The following is a 20,909-nucleotide window of genomic DNA, read 5'->3' as shown; positions in this document are numbered from 1 at the left end:
CTGCCTCACTAGTCACTTGTGGAAAAGCATTCCATGTTCTAATAACCCACTGTGTGAAAAACAATTCTTCTAACTTTCCCCTTCATTTTTCTACTGATAATCCTGATAATGGCTGCTTGTTACAGTACTGATTCACTAACCAGTGGAAACAATCTTTCACTGTTATCTTTCACTGTTTACCCTCTTAAACCCATTCAAAATTCTGATGACTTCTGTTGTTTGAGTTGTCATGACATCACTTGCACCTCATGAACTGCTTAAAAACATAGTCAAGTTGACATGAAATTATCCTGCCAGTGATTTTGTGACAGGTGTGTATTTTTTTCAACAAGCCAAAGCGAAAATGTAACAAAAGCAGCAGATCCAACTCCAATCACATTATCAAGTCATGGCTCTAATCAGTCACACTTCTTATGGAACATAAATCACATTCACGTATTGCACTCAATTACAACATTTTCTGATGTGAAACGTTTATTTTTGAGGGTGGGGGTAGGGAGTGTACATAATTAACATTTAGACATAGATCAGCTTATCAAGAAAACTGTTCATTAGCCCTTAAATATATACGGAACCTTATCCCTTAAAGTGCTTACAAATTAAATAGTCTTTTGTTGCAAGGTAAAAATTGCTGACAATCAAATTGTACATTATTCAATATCACAATTCAGTCAACCGGAAAAGAAATGTCATAGATTGTACTAAAAATTGTCTACAGCCTTGGTTCCTAAGTATGTACAGGTGCACATGAAAGAAATAACTATAAAATGGAATGAGCATACGGAATGAACAATCAGAAAACTCTAGCTTCCTGTAAGTAACATAAGGAAAGCTGTGCTGAGAGTTGTATGTGGAAATTTGGGAATTATTTTGTTTGAAACATTAAACACAGAAAATGCAAATTATTTCCACTTATTTACAAGCTGCTTTTGGAATGTGCATTTTTAGAAAACATTTAATTCACAAATCTACACTGAACTAAACATAGAAAATTAGAAATTTGTTCAGAAAATACTTTAAATGTAGAAATGTTTTTCAGAATTCTTTTGTTTCGATTGACCTGTAATAGCAATTAATTGTCAGGAGTGATGAGACCAGTTATATTTTTGAAGGCTGCAAGGATTAACACTCAATTTTGAGCCCAGTGGCATCTCAAAATGGTAAATAACTTTTAGCATTTATTTGTTCAACAAGGTTAAAGCTGAAGAGCTAGGCACAGAATATGAACAGCTACAACTTGTTCAAAAATCCTTTTTCACATTAACATTTTTTAATCTGTAAAAAACGCAACATATTTTTGATTCAAAATGAATCCTGACTTATTCTGACTTTTGGTGAGTTGTGGATATAAACTCCAACCTTCCCTTTTCCATCCAGCTTTGTACAAAGTGCAAACTGTAGTCTGACATTATTGGAAAGCCATCTGCCAAATGCTTTGTGAATGGCAGTGTCAAAGAATGGCAGTGGCATGCCCTCCACACAGCGGAGCATGGCACTGGTGGACTCTATGATGTGGCTAAGTATTGATACACAGCCTTACCTTTCTAGTTATAATTCTAACACTCCTACCAAGCACCAATGTTATTTTATTAATGAACTCCTGTATCATAGTATTGGCAAAATGCTATTGGTTCGATCCTAGTCTATTAGTGACCAGGCTGCTGGTTGTTCTATATACTTCATTGATCCGGTGGAGGTACCACCAGGTGGTGCTGTAGCCAATGCTGCTGCTAAGGTCAGAGGTTTGCTTCCTGTATAGGTCAGCACAAGGTGGAATGCCAGGATGCTGATGCAGGCTGTCTGTAAATGTGTTTCCCAGTTGTTAATAAAGTACTCGTGTTAATTCTAACATCTAGTCTCTTTGAGTTCCTTGTTCCACTTTCTGGATTTATCACATTTGGCGATGAGGCAACTAAAGGACCCTGCATAAAGAAGAAAAGTCTGCCGGGACGTTTAAACAACAAAATCACGAGCTAAAGTTAGCTACAAGCTGGAAGAGAGCATGGCTGCCACGGTAGGAATGGTTTCCGCTTTTGATATTCAAGCACAAACCTGGGAAGAATACTGTGAAGTGTTGGGTTATTTTTTCGAAGCAAATGAAATAAATGATGCTGGAAAAAGGAAAGCCATTCTACTTAGTTCAGTGGGAAGCCAAACCTACAGTTTGATGAAGAATCTGCTCAGTCCTGAAAAGCCTGGAGACAAATCATTTGTTGAATTAGTGGCCTTGCCTGTGGAGGAATCCAAACCAAAAGGGGCAGGACAGCAAAACCAAGGGAGAGAAGTGAAAAAACATGGAGCACACCACATCAGCAGGGAAGCTGAGGAAGAAGAGGACATGTTCATAATGTATAGCATGTTAGAGAACATTTCAAAAGTGGCTCCTATCACATTGCATCTGACAGTAAGTAACTCTAAGGTGAACTTTGAAGTGGATACAGGGTGCGGCGTGACCATAATGAACAAGGCAGAGTACTCAAAATTGTGGAACCGTGCAAAAGTTCCAGAGTTAAAGCCTTGCTCCCTGCATCTTAAAACATATACAGGTGAACGAGTAGCGACATTAGGTACAGCTAAGGTAACTGTACAACACAGTGACACAGTGGAACAGCTACCTGTAGTTATAGTATCGGGTACTGGACCAAACCTGTTAGGTCGGGGCTGGATAAAATAACTTAAATTAGACTGGGGAGCAGTACATCAAATAGATGCGGGCAAACAGTTGACTTTGCAAGAAGTGTTGAGTGAACATGAGAATGTGTTCAAGGAGGAACTTGGCACATTTAATGGCCCCCCAGCTAAGATTTATGTAGACAAGGAGGCACCGCCAGGGTTTTTTAAATAACGACCTGTGTCTTATGCCATGAAGCCAAAGGTAGAGGCTGAGCTTGACCATCTATTGAGAGAGAACATACTGGAGCCAGTGAAATGTTTGGAATGGGCAGCTCCCATAGTACCTGTTTTAAAACTGGACAATTCGGTTCGACTCTGTGGAGACTATAAATTGACAGTCAATCGGGTGTCCAAACTAGAGCAGTATCCGATTCCCAAAACAAAGGATCTCTTTGCAAACCTGGCTGGAGGAAAGAAATTCACAAAGTTGGATATGAGTCATGCCTACTTGCAGATTGCACTGGATGATGAATCAAAGAAGTATGCCACCATAAATACACACAAGGGCTTGTTTACATATAACCACTTACCGTTTGGTGTCTCATCTAGTCCAGCTATCTTCCAGAGGACAATCGAAGGTGTACTGCAAGGGATTCCACATGTTTCCATCTATCTGGATGACATTCTGGTGACGGGAAGAACCGACCAGGAGCATCTGAGCACTCTGAGAGAGGTACTACAGAGATTGGAGAGGGCAGGGTTCTGGCTCAAGAGGAGTAAGCGCACTTTCCTGGGGAATAAGGCAGTGTTCCTGGGACACAGAGTGGACACCACTGGGCTCCATCCACTCAAGGAGAAGGTACAAGCACTGCAGGACGCCCCTGCTCCTACAAATATGGCTGAGTTAAAAGCTTACCTGGGACTGCTGAACTATTATAACAGGTTTTTACCAAACTTGTCAACTGTGTTAGCACCTCTTCACAAACTACTGCACAAGGAGACACAGTGGCAGTGGGGAGAGGAGCAGGGGGTTTCATTTGAACAGTCCAAGAAACTGATGCTGTCGTCGGATGTGCTGGTTCACTACAATGCAGAGAAAGACATCATTCTCTCTTGTGACGCTTCACCTTATGGGGTGGGGGCAGCTCTTTCACACTGCATGGAAGATGGAACTGAAAGACCAATAGGGTTTATGTCCCGAACTCTAACACCAGCGGAAAAAAACTATTCCCAGTTAGACAAAGCGGGGTTAGCAGTAATGTTTGGGTTACAGAGGTGCCACAAGTACATATGTGGCAGGAAGTTCACCATATGCACCGATCATAAACCTCTTCTCTCTCTTTTCAATGAAATGAAAGCAGTTCCACAGATGGTGTCACCCCGGATCCAGAGGTGGGCAGTGACGTTGAGGGCATATGAGTATGTCATCATCTACAAGGCGGGCAAGTACCATGGGAACGCAGATGCCTTGAGCCATCTTCCACTGCCAGGCACACCTATCCGTGCAGCTCCAGAGGACAGAGTTTTGATGTTGGAGGACACTGACATGGCACTTGTGACTGCAGAGCAAATAAGAACATGGACAGGTAAAGATCCAGTACTGTCTAGAGTTCGAGAATATGTGGTGAGGGGATGGCCACAGCATCCGGAAGAGGCTGACTTCACACCCTACCGTGTCAGGAAAACAGAGCTGAGTGTGCAGGATGGTTGTGTGTTGTGGGGAGCACGAGTGATTATTCCACAGCCAGCACGACAGTCTACCCTAGAGCAACTACATCAGTGTCATCCTGGGGTCTCGCGTATGAAAGCCTTGGCTAGGAGTTACTTGTGGTGGCCAAAGCTAGATGAGGAGATAGAAAATCTAGTCAACACATGCAGCACTTGTCAGGAACACTGGAAGGCACCAGCAGCGGCTCCTCTCCACCCCTGGGAGTGGTCGGATAAACCATGGAGAAGATTGCACTTAGATTATGCGGGTCCATTCATGGGGAAGATGTTCCTCATAATCATTGATGCACATTCCAAATGGATGGATGTTTATCCTGTAAATTCTGCTTCCGCCACTACTACTATAGACTGCCTGCGTCGGAGCTTCAGTAATCAAGGGCTACCAGAGATCGTGGTGAGTGACAATGCCAATTGTTTTGTGAGTACAGAGACAAAAGAGTTCTTGAGAAAAAATGGCATAGTGCAGGTGACCTTGCTCCATATCATCCGTCCTCGAATGGACTTGTGGAGAGAGCCATACAAACATTTAAGGAGATGATGAAAAAAAGTGCAGAAGGGAGTTTAGCAGCCAAAGTGTCACGGGTTCTGTTCAGCTACAGAATAACACCTCAATCCACCACAGGACTCTCTCCTGCTGAGATGTTATTAGGTCTTAGACTACGCTCCACTCTTGACCTTGTCCACCCAGACCTAAAAAGGAAAATGGAAAACAGACAAAACAAACAAAAAGAGAACCATGACAAAAGAACAAAGAGCCGAAGTTTTGGAGAAGGAGATGCAGTCCTTACCAGGAATTTCAGTTATGGACCAAAGTGGATTCCTGGCTTCATCGACTCAATGACAGGTCCAGTATCATACAAGGTCATGTTGAGAGATGGTAGGGTAGTACGCAGACATGTAGATCAGATACTTCCCAGACAAGGGGAAATTGAAATGAAGGTTCCAGATGCAATGACTGAAGACAGGGTTGCCCCCAGTTATCCAAGTGCATCTGTGGTGCCACCACCAGGGACAGAGACAATTCCACAGGAACCTATTCGTCAAGAGGAAACCATCGTTGCAGAGTCAGATACTCTGAGCACTGCTCAGGAGCAGCTGGTGGCTTCACCACAAACAATCAGGGACTTTACTGTTAGACGTTCACAAAGGCCTCGCAAGCCACCAGAGAGATTGATACTGAACTGTTAGATTCGTCAAGTATGGAACATGATGAATGGAGACTCCTTATGTGACCCTCAGGAATGGTTGTTTGTTAAGAAATTCATACTGAAATCTTAAGGGAGGAGGGATATAGTAATCTGGGATGTTATGATTAAGGTTATCCACCAGGTGGTGCTGTAGCCAATGCTGTTGCTAAGGTCAGAGGTTTGCTTCCTGTTAAGGTCAGAGGTTTGCTTCCTGTATAGGTCAGCACAAGGTGAAATGCCAGGATGCTGATGCAGGCTGTCTGTAAATGTGTTTCCCAGTTGTTAATAAAGTACTCGTGTTAATTCTAACATCTAGCCTCTGAGTTCCTTGTTCCACTTTCTGGATTTATCACAATTTTCATTGGCGGGAAGAAGACTTAGAGGAGATAGGATATTAGAACAATGAATGATATACATAAGGTAGGAGTAACCAGGCTACTTAGCTTAGACAGTGAGCACAGAGCTTGATGACGTAATATAATGGTAACAAGTCTTGAACAGAATTAGAGATTAGAAGAAATTTACCTGACAGAATAGTAGTACAGACTACCAGAAAAAGAAACCAGTCGCTGTCAAGAAAAGGAATTAAGGTTGCAAAGATGTTAATTGATCTGTCTGAGTAAAGAGATCTTGGGTGAAATGCTACAATGAGATAGTCATGCGTGGGCATGGGCTGTGCATTTGTGGCTTTTACTCAGTCCAAGATTTGTTAAATATTCTGATTTTTACCATCAGTTGAGTAGTGCAGCTCCCACCCGCAAAGCATACACAAGTAAAGGAGGTCACGGTTTATAGAACAGAGAGTCACAGTGTTTCTGTAATCTTGTTTAAAAATGAACCACCCAATGCATGTGCTGGAAGATATTTAAGTCCGGTCCATCTAGGATCAGCAGTTCCTTTCAGGATGAATCATTACTAGTGTGATCAGTTACTTATTAATTATTTATTCCTGATTTTCTCTCTTCTCTCTTTCTCTCCTGAGGGCATTTACTCTAGCTAACATACAGTTACAGAATGAGAATTTATAAGTCTTTGAGTAATGCTTGCACATGTTGGATTTTCGAACCCGTCTTCATTATAATAGTCATTACAAGCTAAAGGAATAGGAGTTTGGTGACACACTGGACATCTGGAACTTGTAATTGAAGTAAAATTTCAGCCTTGAAGTATAATAACCAGGCAGTTATGGCAAACGCTTATTACCCCACATCCTATAGCATTTTATCTTCTGTATGTGTCCCTCTCATTTGCAGTTTCTGCTTGAGCAGGAAGATGCAGCATCACTTTTCACATCCTGAAAACTGACATGCTTTGATAAAGTCCTGAATTTATTACACACTTTCCAACTTAATAAATAATCCCTTGCATCCACCTTCCTTGGTCCATTTCATGTCCCTGTCTTTTTCTCCCATTCCTATAATTAAAAATAGAAAGGAAATCTTTTGTCAGAGTTTGATTTGTCAGTGAAAAAGCAGCTTCATTTCTTTTGCTTTGTCCTCATAGCTATGTGAAGTCAATTGTATAATAGTAAATAGTTTAATTCTGCTGTTTGTATATTATTCCCACAAGGGTTCTGCTTTGACTTAGTTGTCATTATAATGAATTTGGTACTGAATCCAGTACATAGCTTCTCTGTCTTTTGGCCTATGTGTGATACATTACCAAATTACTATTATCACTTCTACTTCCACAAACAGGAATAATTAAAAGTGAATGTAACTTGCTTTGTTTTATAACATCAGGGGGTGGAGAGCATGAGAAGTGCACGACAATACTGGGAAAATCGAGGTAAAATGGTTGAAGTTCTTTATTCCTATTTTCTGGGCTTTATCAAAATGTTTCCAGGACATTTGGATTCACTGCCATAAATTAGCTCCCAGATAAGCATCAGTATTAATTCTTAGAAATAAGACACAAACACAACTTAGCCTGTAAAATTATCACTGTACAAATTCTTTTCTATCAAGTACATACACAATAGAGTTAAATCCTAATTGCAGTTACGAAGCAGAATTCAGTATTGCATGTTAGTGTGTGCCATTGTATATCTCAGTCATTACACCTGTATGTGCACATGGTTTTCCACTAATCTTCTCGCAGCGATGGAGAAGTACCGTGTTGTTAAGTGAGAGTGAAACTGTCACACAACTGAAAAATTAGTCGCTAGTACATGGCACCACTTACAGTGGCAAACTGGAGCTGAACAGTATGTTAACGTGATGCCTTGTTTTCTACTAGGAGTAGGATATCAAAACGAAGGTGATACCTTAGCTTTCTGTAAGACGCATCCTTTACTGGAGGATATCATGGTGGGAGCTCTCCTTCTCATTTCTGAAGCACAGTTCACAGGAATGAAATGATGTTCTGTGTAACTGTTTTCAGTCTGTGGAAAACACAGGACAATATTTTAATAATTGAACCACTCACCCACACAAGCTGAGGGCAGAGCTTCTTTTTACCATAACCATACATTCAACATCAGTTCATTTATTTCAGGACAAAGTGTATTACAAAACTTATCAAAGATGAAAGGAAATCTGTACACTACATATTTGTAGGAGTGAACTAAATACTTGTATGTTTTCACTTTGTCAGGCCCAAATACAATTCCCACGTGGAAAACTTCATTGCCGTTCTTCCATATTTTCTGCCAGGGTAGCACCAGACATTTTATTTGCAGCATAGCTTTTTATAATATTTTGTTCTCCTCTCCTGTCCTGGAAGTGCTGACTTACACCTGTGTATGGCGCTGAAAGTCCTCCAGTACCTCACACAAGTGGCCAGGTGTGAGACCTGACAATGTGTTGGTGGCCTAGGCAACCATTGTAGGCATCACAGCTATGCCCAACGCTGACCTCACCTGATGTTCAGGCAAGGACACTTTCCAATCCAAGTCACTGATTAGCCATCGGACTTGGGTATCTGGCTTATTGTTCCCTTCCCTAGCCCAGCTGCCTTAACCAACTGCGATGGCTCCAGTTAAGATCAGGCAACTCAGCACAAGTTAGAGATTCAACCTGGAACCTTCTTCCAACATGTGACTGAGTTACATACTAGACTGTGCATTCAGCAACTGAGCCGCTAGTGAATGTCTGGTACAAATGTTGCCATCTTCTTGTATTTCAAAGGGGCAATTTTCCATCTTTGTACTCCCAGTGAGAAGATCCACCTACTATGAGTAGCATAGCAGAAATTCAAGTACACACTGAATCTTTTCCTCATCCAACATCCACACACAGACACTTTCCAGAACAAGTCACTGGATATCAATCCAGGTCAGGAACTCTTGCTGATTTTTCTCCTCTTCAGCTTAGGGGTGTTAAGGTCAATTCTAGAACCCTTACTGCAACCCTGGCCGAGATCAGCTTACTCAGGAACGATTAGGGATTGAACCTGGACAGTGGATTTATCAAGTGAGCCGTTGGGGCTCCAAGAGAGGACACCTTCATCCTATCATTTTGCACTGGGTTCAATGTTAGTGTACAAAGATTATCCCTTTAAGGTAAACATTTCAATTTTAGGTGAAACGTTTCTGGAAATTTTCTTCTAGTTACATTAAAACTGGACTTGTATTTAGAACATAAGTAGTAAGAGCAGGAGTAGGCCATACGGCCCCTCGAGCCTGCTCTACCATTCAATAAGATCATGGTTGATCATCGACCTCAACTCCACTTTCCCGCCCGATCTCCATATCCCTTGATTCCCCTAGAGTCCAAAAATCTATCTATCTCAGCCTTGAATATACTCAAAGACTCAGCATCCACAGCCCTCTGGGGCAGAGAATTTCAAAGTTTCACAACCCTCTGAATGAAGAAATTCTTCCTCATCTCAGTCTTAAATGGCCTACCCCTCATCCTGAGACTATGCCCCTGAGTTCTAGACAGTCCAGCCAGGGGAAACAACCTCTCAGCATCTACCCTGTCAATCCCCTCAGAATCTTGTATGTTTCAATGAGACCACCTCTCATTCTTCTAAACTCCAGAGAGTATAGGCTCATTCTACACAATCTCTCATCATAGGACAGCCCTCTCATCCCAGGAATCAATCTAGTGAACCTTTGTTTCACCGCCTCTAAGGCAAGTATATCCTTCCTTAGATTTATATGGTACTTTATTATTATATTTCTTGCAAATATCTCAAAGCACTTAACATACAATGAATTATACAATGGAATCTATTATAAAGGATGCAATAACTGGGCACTTAGAAACTAATAGTAAGATTGGGCAGAGTCAACATGGATTTATGAAAGGGAAATCCTGTTTGACAAACCTATTGGAGTTCTTTGAGGATGTAACTAGTGGAGTAGACAAAGGGGAACCGGTAGATGTGGTGTATCTGGATTTTCAGAAGGCCTTCGATAAGGTCCCACACAAGAGGTTGGTGAACAAAATTAGGGCACATGGAATTGTGGGTAATATACTAGCATGGATTGAGAATTGGTTAACAGACAGAAAACAAAGAGTAGAGATAAACGGGTCTTTTTCTCGCAGGCAGGCTGTGACTAGTGTGGTACCGCAAGGATCGGTGCTTGGGCCCCAGCTGTTCACAATCTATATTAATGATTTGGATGAGGGGACTAAATGTAACATTTCCAAATTTGCTGATGATACAAAGCTAGGTGGCAGTGTCAGTTGTGAAGAGGCTTCAAGGGGATCTCGACAGGCTCTGTGAGTGGGTGAGAACATGGAATATAATGTGGATAAATGTGAAGTTATCCACTTTGGTAGAAAAAACAGAAAGACAAAGTATTTCCTAAATGGTGAAAGATTGGGGAATGCAGATGCTCAAAGGGACCTGGGTATCCTTGAACATGTGTCACTGAAAGTGAATGTGCAGGTGCAGCAAGCCATTAGGAAGGCAAATGGTATGCGGGCCTTCATTACAAGAGGATTTGAGTACAGGAGTAAAGAAGTCCTACTCCAATTATATAGGGCCTTGGTGAGACCACACCTGGAATACTGTGTACAATTTTGATCTCCTTACCTAAGGAAGGATATACTTGCCATAGAGGGAGTGCAACAAAGGGTCATGAGATTGATTCCTGGGATGGCGGGACTGTCGTATGAGAAGAGATTGAGTAAACTAGACCTGTATTCTCTTGAATTCAGAAGAATGAGAGGGTATCTCATTGAAGCATACAAAATTATTACAGGGCTTGATAGGGTGGATGCTGGGAGAATGTTTCCCTTGGCTGGGGCATCTAGAACCAGGGGCCACAGCCTCAAGATAAAGGGTAGGCCATTCAGGACTGAGATGAGAAGAAATTTCTTCACACAGAGGGTGGTGAATCTTTGGAATTCTCTACCCCAGAGGGATGTGGAGGCGCAGTCATTAGGTATATTCAAAACAGAAGTCGATAGATTTCTGACTATTAAAGGCATCAAGGGATATGGCGATAGGGCCGGTGAATGGAGTTGAGGCAGAAGATCAGCCATGATCTCATTGAATGGCAGAGCAGGCTCGAAGGGCCGAATGGCCTACTCCTGCTCCTATTTCTTATGACTAATGAAAGTGCAATGCCTGTTGTTATATAAACAATTTGAAAGCCATTTTGCACACACCAAGTTGAAGGACACAACTGACCAGTTCTTCTGCTTTTGTTGATGCTGGTTAAAGGAGGAATGTTGGCCAGAACACCAGGAGAACTTCCTGCTCTCTTACGAATGGTATGATGGGATCTTTTACGTACAGCTGAAGAGGCAGTTGGGAGGTCTAACATGTCATCTAAAGGACCCCATCTCCAAAAATGCAATACTTCCTCAATACTTTACTGGTGTCTGAATCTAGACTGTGTGCTCATGTACTAGAGTGGGCCTTGAACTGACAACCTTCTGGCTCAATAAAGAGGCTGAGCCAAACTGACAACAAAACTTAAAATATGTTGGGGGAGAAATTCGGTATCGTCCTGTTTGGGGCGCAATTATCGGCCGGGCGCAAAGTTTAGCGCCTGGCGCTAATTATCGCCTCCGAATGCAAACTTGGCTTCTATCGCCCCTGGAGGTGATTGGAGTGCTAAATCAGGAGCTACACACCTCTCTTAGGGCGCTAACGCCGAGGAGCGAGGCGCTACTCAGAGCATTGGCAAAGCTCATGTGATGTCAGTCAGCAATGGAACACAGACACACTGTCGCTGGCCAGTTCTTAAAGGGGAGGGTCGATCTTGCTCTCCATCCACACCCTGCTCATTGCAGCCTTGAATCTCGGCCTGGAGAGATCTGTACATCAAATCTGCTGGAAAGAACAATGGAGAGGCCCAGGGAAAGAGCTCAGAGTGCAGCCCCCATAGTCCCTTCTAAATCGATGCAAGGAAAGTCAAATCAAAAAGAACCTGTAAAGTGCTGCTCGGTACCCAAAACTCCTCAACACAGCGTTGAATATCTCCTGCAGTCTCTCTCTCTCACTCAGAATGCGTGGTGCAAAAATTTCACTGACAAAAAAAGGCAGGAAGTGATCGCCTTTAAATAGCGCTCCTCCAGTCCCTTCCTGAATGCAAAACGCTCCCCTCAACCTGTTGTTGCTAGCGGCAGGCGGTAAGACAGGGGGCACCACTCAATATCCGGTCCGGGGCGCTACACGCTCGACTAATGTCACGATCTGCGGGCGCAGAAGATTGTGGCGGTAGCGTTTAGTGCCGCCGCAAAATTAGTCAATTTCGTGAGTGGCGCAAACATTGCCATGCATGGGCGCTAGTTGCTTTGTGCCCCATTAGTGCCCTCTTAAGGCACTAATGCGAGGCGCAAACCAATCAAATTTTCCCCCCGTTATATTCAAAAGATGCTAAGGTTAGTTGTTTTAATTTTCACAATTTATTTCCTTTTCTACTGCAAAAATAAACATTCTTCAAGTACCTGCAGACCAGAAGAGTCTGTTTTGGAGTCAACAGATAAACTAATTTCTGCTCCCCTTGCAATGGCTTTCTTCACATTCTCCTTTACTTGCGTTAATTTGAGTTCCAAGTCCACCCGCTCAGTTTCTTTTACTTTACATTTTTCTTCCAGCATTCTTATTTTCTCTTCCAGGGCAATTTGAGATTTTTTACCTGTGAAAAAAGTCCACATTATATACATTAGGCCAGTTGCCATGTGCATAGTGCATGTTTCCAGTTAACATTTAAAATTAATCCTTCCTAAAGGATTACAAAAAGATACCATGAACCTGAAATTGCGGTCGGAGGCTTCCCGTGGGCAAATGCCTCCGAACTGCAAGTAAAATCCGTACTTACCTGATGGCCCCGGACCTAGGAAGAATCGTGCTCCTGGGCTTGCAGACATACGCCTGCGTAAAGGCCCACGTATCACAAGAACATAAGAAATGGGAGCGCAAGTAGGCCATTTGGCCCTTCGAGCCTGCTCTGCCATTCAACAGGATCATGGTTGATCTTGTACCTCAATTTCACCTTCCCGCATTATCCCCATATGCCTTAATTCCCTTCGTTCCCAAAAACGTATCGACCTTTGTCTTGAATATACTCAACAACTGAGCATCCATAGCTCTCTGGGGTAGAGAATTCCATAGATTCAGAATCCTTTGAGTGAAGAAATTTGTTGTATCCGTGTGTTAATAGAGACACGGAATGCAGGAGTTGGTTTAACAGGTGTTTACTGAACAAAGTCTGGAGGTGAACTAACAGATACAAGACGCTATACAGGCTTATATACCCGAGTGGTCTCTACCGGTATTACAGTACACAGGGGCTCTTAAAGGTACATACACTACAATTCCTCCCCTTTTAGATAATTAGTACATAACATTTTAAGTAATCATTAATTAACATGTTTACAAGAACAATAATCTACACATTTGCTGCAGTTAATCAATTATAAGTCAGTCTCTCTGGAGGCTTCCTGACTCGGTCCGGATAACGCCTTGGTGGTGCAGTAGTTTTCGGTGGTGTAGTAGGTTCTTTTGGCAAGGTTGATTCGGCTTGAATGCCAGTGTCGGGTTCATCTGGTTCCAGTATCACCGGATCGGAGGTAGATACTATGGGTATCTCTGCTTCATCATTAGGCGTATAGAGTTGTGGTGCAGGTTGTCCCTTTTCTGATGACTCTATGATCTGGTCAGCATGGCGCCTTATTATGCTTTCTCCAATGTCCACGGTATACATCAGCGGTCCTAGTCGTGTGCAAATAGTTCCAGGCTGCCATTTCTCGGTACGGTAGTCCCGGGCCAAAACTTGTTGACCTATCTGGAAGGTTCTAGTTGGCCTTTCATTCATGCCTTGAAATTGCCGGTTCTCCACGTCCCTTCTGATGTTTGGCTTGATCAAATCCAGCCGGCATCTTAGGCTTCTATTGAAGAACATCATGGCGGGAGTTTGGTTTGTAACCATATGTGTTGCATTCCTGTATGCAAACAAGAAGTTATCCACCTTGTGCTGAAGTTTTATGTCTTCATTACCCATGGCCTTTATGGCCTTCTTGAAGGTCTGGACAAACCTTTCAGCCAATCCATTGGTGGCGGGATGGTATGGGGTGGACGTGTAGTGCTTAACCCCATTGTTTTTTAAGAACTTCCTGAATTCTTCGGACACAAATTGCGGTCCATTATCAGAACAGATCTGTTCAGGCAGCCCATTCCTGGCAAATATGGTCCTTAATACTGTGATGGTTTTTTCCGTGGTGGTGGAGGACATCTTTATTACCTCCGGCCACTTGGAGTGTGCATCAACCGCGATTAAGAACATTGAGTCCATAAATGGACCAGCAAAGTCGATATGTACCCTTTGCCATGGAGATGAGGGCCGCTCCCATGGATGTAGAGGGGCTTGTGGTGGGGCGTTTTGGACCTTCTGGCATCCTAGACAGCTCTTGGTCATTTCTTCGATGTCTCCATCGATACCTGGCCACCACATAAACGCTCTGGCTAGGTTCTTCATTTTCACTCCACCCAGATGCCCCTCGTGAAGCTCCTTTAGCACTTTATCCTGGAGTTTGGGTGGAATCACCACTCTGGATCCACACATCAAGGTTCCTTGGCACACTGACAGCTGTTCTCTTCTTTGCGAGAATGCTGGCAACAGTGGTTCGCCATGTGCTGGCCATCCCTTCACCGTTAAATCGTAGACTTGTGAGAGAGTCAGGTCATTTCTCGTTTCCTTTTCAATGGTAGAATTTGTTACTGGTAGACATTCGACTATGGTTGAGTGGAACATCTCCACTGGGTCCACTGTAGGTGCCTCTTCTACCGTTGGCAACGGTAGGCGCGATAAACCGTCAGCATTCCCATGCTGTTTTGATCCTTTGTATTCTATGTCATATTGGTGTGCCCCTAGGAAAAGGGACCACCTCTGTAGCCTTTGCGCTGTCATAATGGGAACGCCTTTTTTAGGGTTGAATATGGAGACGAGGGGTTGATGGTCAGTCAACAAGGTAAATTTTTGTCCGTGTAGGTAATGGTTGAATTTCTTCACTCCCCACACCAGGCTGAGTGCTTCCCTGTCGATCCGGGCATAGTTACGCTCAGCTGAGTTCAATGAGCGTGACGCAAAAGCTATCGGCCGCTCCGAGCCATCAGGGAATCTACACGATAATACCGCTCCTACGCCGTAAGGGGATGCATCGCACGCCAGTCTGATTGGCAGTGATGGGTTGTAATGAGCCAACACTTCCTTGGACGTGATCAAGCCTTTGCATTTATGGAAGGCACGTTTACAGTCTTCGCTCCATTTCCAAATTACTCCCGTTTGTAGCAGTGCGTTGAGGGTGCAGAACAGTTGACAAGTTCGGTAAAAATTTATGATAGTAATTTATCAATCCCAGGAACGACCTTAATTGTGAGACATTTTCAGGTGCTGGGGCTTTTATGACCGCTTCAATTTTTTCAGGTGACTTATGCAACCCTTCTTCGTTAATTATATGGCCAGAATATGATATTTGTTTCTGGAAAAATTCGCACTTGGGGCGATTTGCTCGTAGGCCCCGTTCTCTCAGCCTAGTGAGCACCTGCTCCAAATTGGCAAGGTGCTCGTTGTCGTTTTCTCCTGTTACAAGGATGTCGTCTAGGTAGCATTGAGTCCCCGGAATCCCTTGAAGGACTTGCTCCATAGCTCTTTGCCAGATAGCTGGAGCTGATGCTACTCCGAAAACCAGTCGATTGTACTGGTACAGGCCTTTGTGTGTGTTTATCGTGAGATACTTTTTAGAGGCCTCCTCAACCTCCATCTGTAGATATGCCTGTGCCAAGTCAATTTTGGTGAAACGTTTCCCTCCGGATAGTGAGGCGAAAATATCTTCTATCCTTGGAAGAGGATACTGTACCATGTGAAGGACTGGGTTTACAGTCACCTTGAAGTCCCCACAGATGCGAATTTTTCTCTGTTCTTCAGATTTATCATTATTCAACGTTTTCTTCATGACCGGGACAATGGGTGTTGCCCACTCGCTCCAATCTACCTTGGATAACGCGCCTGCCTTTTCCAAATTCTCCAGCTCTGCCTCGACTGCTGGACAAATTGCGTATGGCACCGGCCTTGCCTTAAAAAACTTGGGAATTGCCGCATCTTCTACTTTTATTGAGGCGGTGACGCCTTTCAAGGTTCCTAGTTCCTGTTGAAACACTTCTTTGGCGTTGGCCAAGATGTCTTTTAATCGTTCAGGTATGACGTCATCATCATTTTTTTTCTTACTGGTCACCGTCAGTGCCTGAATGGAGTGCCAGTCTAAACGTATCTTCCTGATCCATTCACGTCCCAACAGTGGTGGACCACCATCTTGCAGAACGTATAAATACAACTTCTGTATTTCCTTGCTGTTGTATACAACAGGCACCCTTATTTTCCCTCTGGGGTATACTTTCTGCCCCGTATATGTCTCCAAGATAATGGATGTGTCTTTCAAAGGTATATGCGGAAATAGCCGCTTGTAATCCCGTCGACTTATGACGGTCAGAGCTGATCCTGTATCTAGCTCCATTTTAACTGGGGACCCCGCTATCGTGAGGGTAACCCAAATGGTCTGGTAATCTTCTTTGGCAATTACATTATGTAATTTGAGACAGCTTAGTCTCTTGTTTCTGGAGTCGCTATCGCTCTTCTGGTCTTCGGAGCTACTGTCCGTCATCATTTGTACCTTTCTGTACTTTTCCTTATTGATTTTTTTTCTGTCAGTGGATTTTTTGTTTCCAGATCGGCATACACGTGCAATGTGTCCCATCTTTCAGCATTGCCTGCATGCTTTGTCCTTGAACCAGCAGTCCCTCTGGTCATGGGTGGATCTGCCGCAGCGATAACATCTCTCGAAACCCTGTGTCATTTCATGGGTGCCGAAGTCCTGTGGCTTTTGCTGTATCTCTGCAGCTCCTCTTGCTGCTGCTTCGTATGATACAGCCACACTGAAAGCCTTGTCCAGTGTCAAATCTTTCTCAGAAAGTAGCCTTTTCTGTGTTCCTTCACTTAGGAGACCGCAGATGAATTTGTCTCGTAGAGAATCTGCCAGTCCTGCCCCGAATTGGCAGTGCTTTGACAGCTTTCTTAATTCGGTGAGGTAATCAGCGTTACTTTCATTCTTGTGCTGATTCCTCCTGAAGAATTTGAATCGTTCCGCTATCAGCAGCGGTGTTGGGTTTAAGTGCTCCTGTAGGGTATCAACAATCTCCTTAAAATTCTTGTCCATCGGTTTGGCTGGAGTGATTAAGTTTCGTAACAGCCCGTATGTCCTTGCGCCCATCAGATTTAGAAGTACCGATGCCTTTTTATCATCCTCTACTTAATTCGCTGTTCAATATACCTCCACTCTTTCCACATATGTGGTCCAATCCTCTATATCACTATCGAAAGCAGTAATATTGCCAGTCTTGGGCATCCTGAAACTCAAAAATAGCGCCTCCCGCGCTTTCCTTTCTTCTCTGCCGAGAAAAAATGGCGCCTCCCGCGCTTTCCCGCCGCTGCCGCTGCTGACAACGCTGTTCTCCGCGGTTTTTATTTACACAGATATTTTTAATAGTTGGAGACTCGTTCCCGCCGGACTCTCTGGGACTTTTCCCTCCCTCTGCTTGGTCCGAACGCCGACCTGCTTTGCAGCGCTGGCCGTCTCCCGAGTGCTCCACCCTCCGTCTCTGTTTGCCTCCGCCTTCCGACTCGCTGCTCGGCCCCGTTGCAGAGCGACCCGATCGAGCCCCAGCCCGCTGCCCAGGAAGGATTAGTGCAGTACCTGCCACCAGCCTGGCTAGCTGGTGAACTCACAGTTTTTTTTTCTTCTACCTTCGTCTGAGGAATCGATCTCCTTGAGGTGCTGCCGAATTGCAGGTAAGTCCGTTTCCAATTCGTCGCCACTGTTGTATCCGTGTGTTAATAGAGACACGGAATGCAGGAGTTGGTTTAACAGGTGTTTACTGAACAAAGTCTGGAGGTGAACTAACAGATACAAGACGCTATACAGGCTTATATACCCGAGTGGTCACTACCGGTATTACAGTACACAGGGGCTCTTAAAGGTACATACACGACAAAATTTCTCCTTATCTCTCTCCTAAATGGCCTGCCCCTTATTCTGTAACTGTGACCCCGTGTTCTAGATTCCCCAGCCAGGGGAAATCATTTTCCCAGCATTAACCCTGTCAAGCCCCTTAAGAATTTTATACGTTTCAATTAGATCACCTCTCATTCTCTGGGCGGGCTCAACAAGGTCAATCAAGTTAAAATCGCGTGGATTGGCCGCATCTCGATGGAGGTGGGACTACAACCGACTTCTGAATGAAAATCACCCCCAAAGTATCTGTTTAATGTCTCTGACATTTCCTTATTTCCCATTATAATTTCTCCTGTCTCTGCTTCTAATGAGCTCACATTTACTTTCACTAATCTCTTCCTATTTACATACCTATAGAAACGTTTACAATCTGTTTTTATGTCTCTTGCTAATTTACTCTCTTTTTTTCTTTCCTTGTCAATTTCTTGGTCCTCTTTTGCTGAATTCTAAAATCCTCCCAAACCTCAGGCTTGCAACACTTTTTGGTAACAGTATAAACCTCATCCTTTGATCTAATACTATCTTTAACTTCTCTTGTTAGCCACGGTTGGACCACTTTTCCTCTGGGGTTTTTGTGCCTTAAAGGAATGTATATTTGTTGTAAATTATGTATTAATTCTTTAAATGCTAGCCATTGCTTGTCTACCATCATACCTTTTAATGTAGTTTCCCAATCTACCTTAGCCAACTTGTCCCTCATACCTATGTAGTTTGCTTTGTTTAGATTTAAGACCCTAGTTTTGGATTTAACTAAATCACTTCAAACTCAGTATAAAATTCTATCATATTATGATCACTCTTCCCTAAAGGCCCCTTTACTAAAAGGTCATTATTTAATCCTTTCTCATTGCACAATGCTAGATCTAAAATAGCCTGTTCCCAAGTTGGTTCTTCAACATACTGATCTAGAAAACTATCTTGTATACATTCCATGAATTCATCCTCCACACTATTACTGCAAATTTGGTTTGCCCAGTCTATATGTAGATTAAAGTCCCCCTTGATTACTGTATTACCCTTTTTACATGCACCTCTAATTTCCTGATTTATACTCTGCCCTACAGAGTATAAAACTACTGTTTGGGGGCCTATAAACAACTCCCACCAATGTTTTCTGCCCTTGCTGTTTCTTAGCTCCACCTAAACTGATTCTACTTCTTGATTTTTGGAGCTAAGATCCTTTCTCTCTACTGTCTTTATCCCATCCTTTATTATCAGGGCTACCCCTCCTCCTTTTCCATTTTGCCTATCTCTTCTAAAAAAGTTAAATATCCTGAAATATTTAGTTCCCAACCTTGGTCACTTTGCAACCACTTCTCCGTAAAGATCAAACCTATTAGATTCGCAAGCGTCCCTGGGATCACATGGGCTGGCCCAACCAATCAAAAAGAGGGATTCCCATTATGCTTACAGGGATTGCATTTACGTACGGAATCTCCATAAGCATAATAGAAATCACATAAAATTACATTTTCATACAACCTAAATAAAAATAAATCATCACATGTTTAAAATTAATTAAAATACAATTTAATTAAACATTTAAAACAAAAATATATTTTTTTGAAAAATAAATGTAAACATCTTTAAAGGGGCCAAAAATAACCTAAACTAATTTTAAAGGTTTTTTAATGTTTAAATGATTTAAAAAATGTTATTTTAATATTTATTTAAACCCTTATGCTGGTAAAAGAAAGCCTTACGCCTGCTTTTACCAGGCGCAAGAGTTTTTTGGGCATTTGCTGGGCAGTAGTTGGGCAAATAGCCTAACCCTGCACCAGCGAATGCCCATTTCCTTCGGATTCGTATGATCTGTCAAGCTGAAACTTGACAGTTCGCATGTTCTGGGTTTTCGCGCATGCGCATCGCATGTAGAAACCCAGAACTTGAGGGGCACTTATGGCCGTGTATGCTGTACGTACACAGTCCTAGGCCCCGGAAAATCTGGGCCATAGTGTATGTATATGAATATATTGCTAAGGTGTAACTGAATCTGAAATGTTTCGAATTGGACTGACAATTTACTTGGAAAAACCTAAGTTTGGCTTGCTTTGAACCAATTAAGATTGGATGTATCTGGCCTTTGATACTGTGCTGGTCCAAGGTTCATGCATTGTTTTTTTTCTTCTTGCTAATTTTCTCCCCTCTTCTCCTGAAGGTGTTGACTCTTTGTTGGAGTACAGTTGCAATGGTGCCCGTCACTCTCCACTACTATCTCACTCAACAGGCCACTATTCATGAGTGAGCATGGCAATGAGTGCTGGCAGGCTATTCAATGGCAGGGGCCATCACAGCTGTTATATCATGCCAACCCTGGTCATGACCAAAAGTTATCTCTGAAAAATTGTAAACACATTTTTTTAAAAAATGTGGTTATGAATTTATTACACCTAGCACACAGCAGAAATCTCCTCTCCCAAGTTTTTCCCAGATGTGCAAACATGTGTACTTTCCGCAGGGGACAGATCTGGACAGCAATCGAGTACATTTGTCTTGTTTTTGCCTTCCTCATGTAGGGGTACTGAGGCCAAATCTATAGCTTCCTACCACCATCCTGACTGAGATCTACTAACTCAGTAGAGACCTGGGATCGACCTTGGCTGTATGGTTCAGTTGCTCACTGGATTAACTCCGTGATCTATTGGTGAAGCAGGGGTTCATTATGTTGTTTTCGTGGGCATCTATCAATGTTCTGAAGCAGATATGTGTCCATATTTTCTGACAATCTCAGTCCCATTTTGAGCAATTGAATTTCTCACCAATAATGACATCTATTTTATATGGCTCCCACTCCCTTATCCACATTTTTGAAGGTATGAAATACATTCCCTCCCCCCCCGCCCCTCCCCCCCCTGACCTGTGACTGAAAGGGTTGGTGGATGGCATGCTCTAGGCCTCTGCCAGTGCCACT

General features: G+C 43.1%; 1 protein-coding gene across 1 annotated transcript in view; it reads right to left on the bottom strand.

Moving 5' to 3' along the window:
- Window positions 1-449: 449 nt before the first annotated feature.
- The window catches only part of afap1l1a (actin filament associated protein 1-like 1a), a 161,152-nt gene continuing 140,692 nt past the window's right edge, over window positions 450-20,909 (bottom strand). The window contains exons 18-20 of the mRNA XM_085996172.1: window positions 12,380-12,570; window positions 7,795-7,911; window positions 450-6,942 (exon numbers count right to left, since the gene is read on the bottom strand). Coding sequence (XP_085852298.1) covers window positions 6,916-6,942; window positions 7,795-7,911; window positions 12,380-12,570 — 335 coding nt within the window. The 3' untranslated portion in view covers window positions 450-6,915. The remainder of the gene's footprint in view (window positions 6,943-7,794; window positions 7,912-12,379; window positions 12,571-20,909) is intronic.

This window comes from Somniosus microcephalus, chromosome 8 (genome assembly GCF_052327205.1).
Source record: "Somniosus microcephalus isolate GS21.2 chromosome 8, FLI_Smic_1.0, whole genome shotgun sequence".
Taxonomy (NCBI): domain Eukaryota; kingdom Metazoa; phylum Chordata; class Chondrichthyes; order Squaliformes; family Somniosidae; genus Somniosus; species Somniosus microcephalus.
This window is presented reverse-complemented; position numbering and strand designations above follow the sequence as displayed.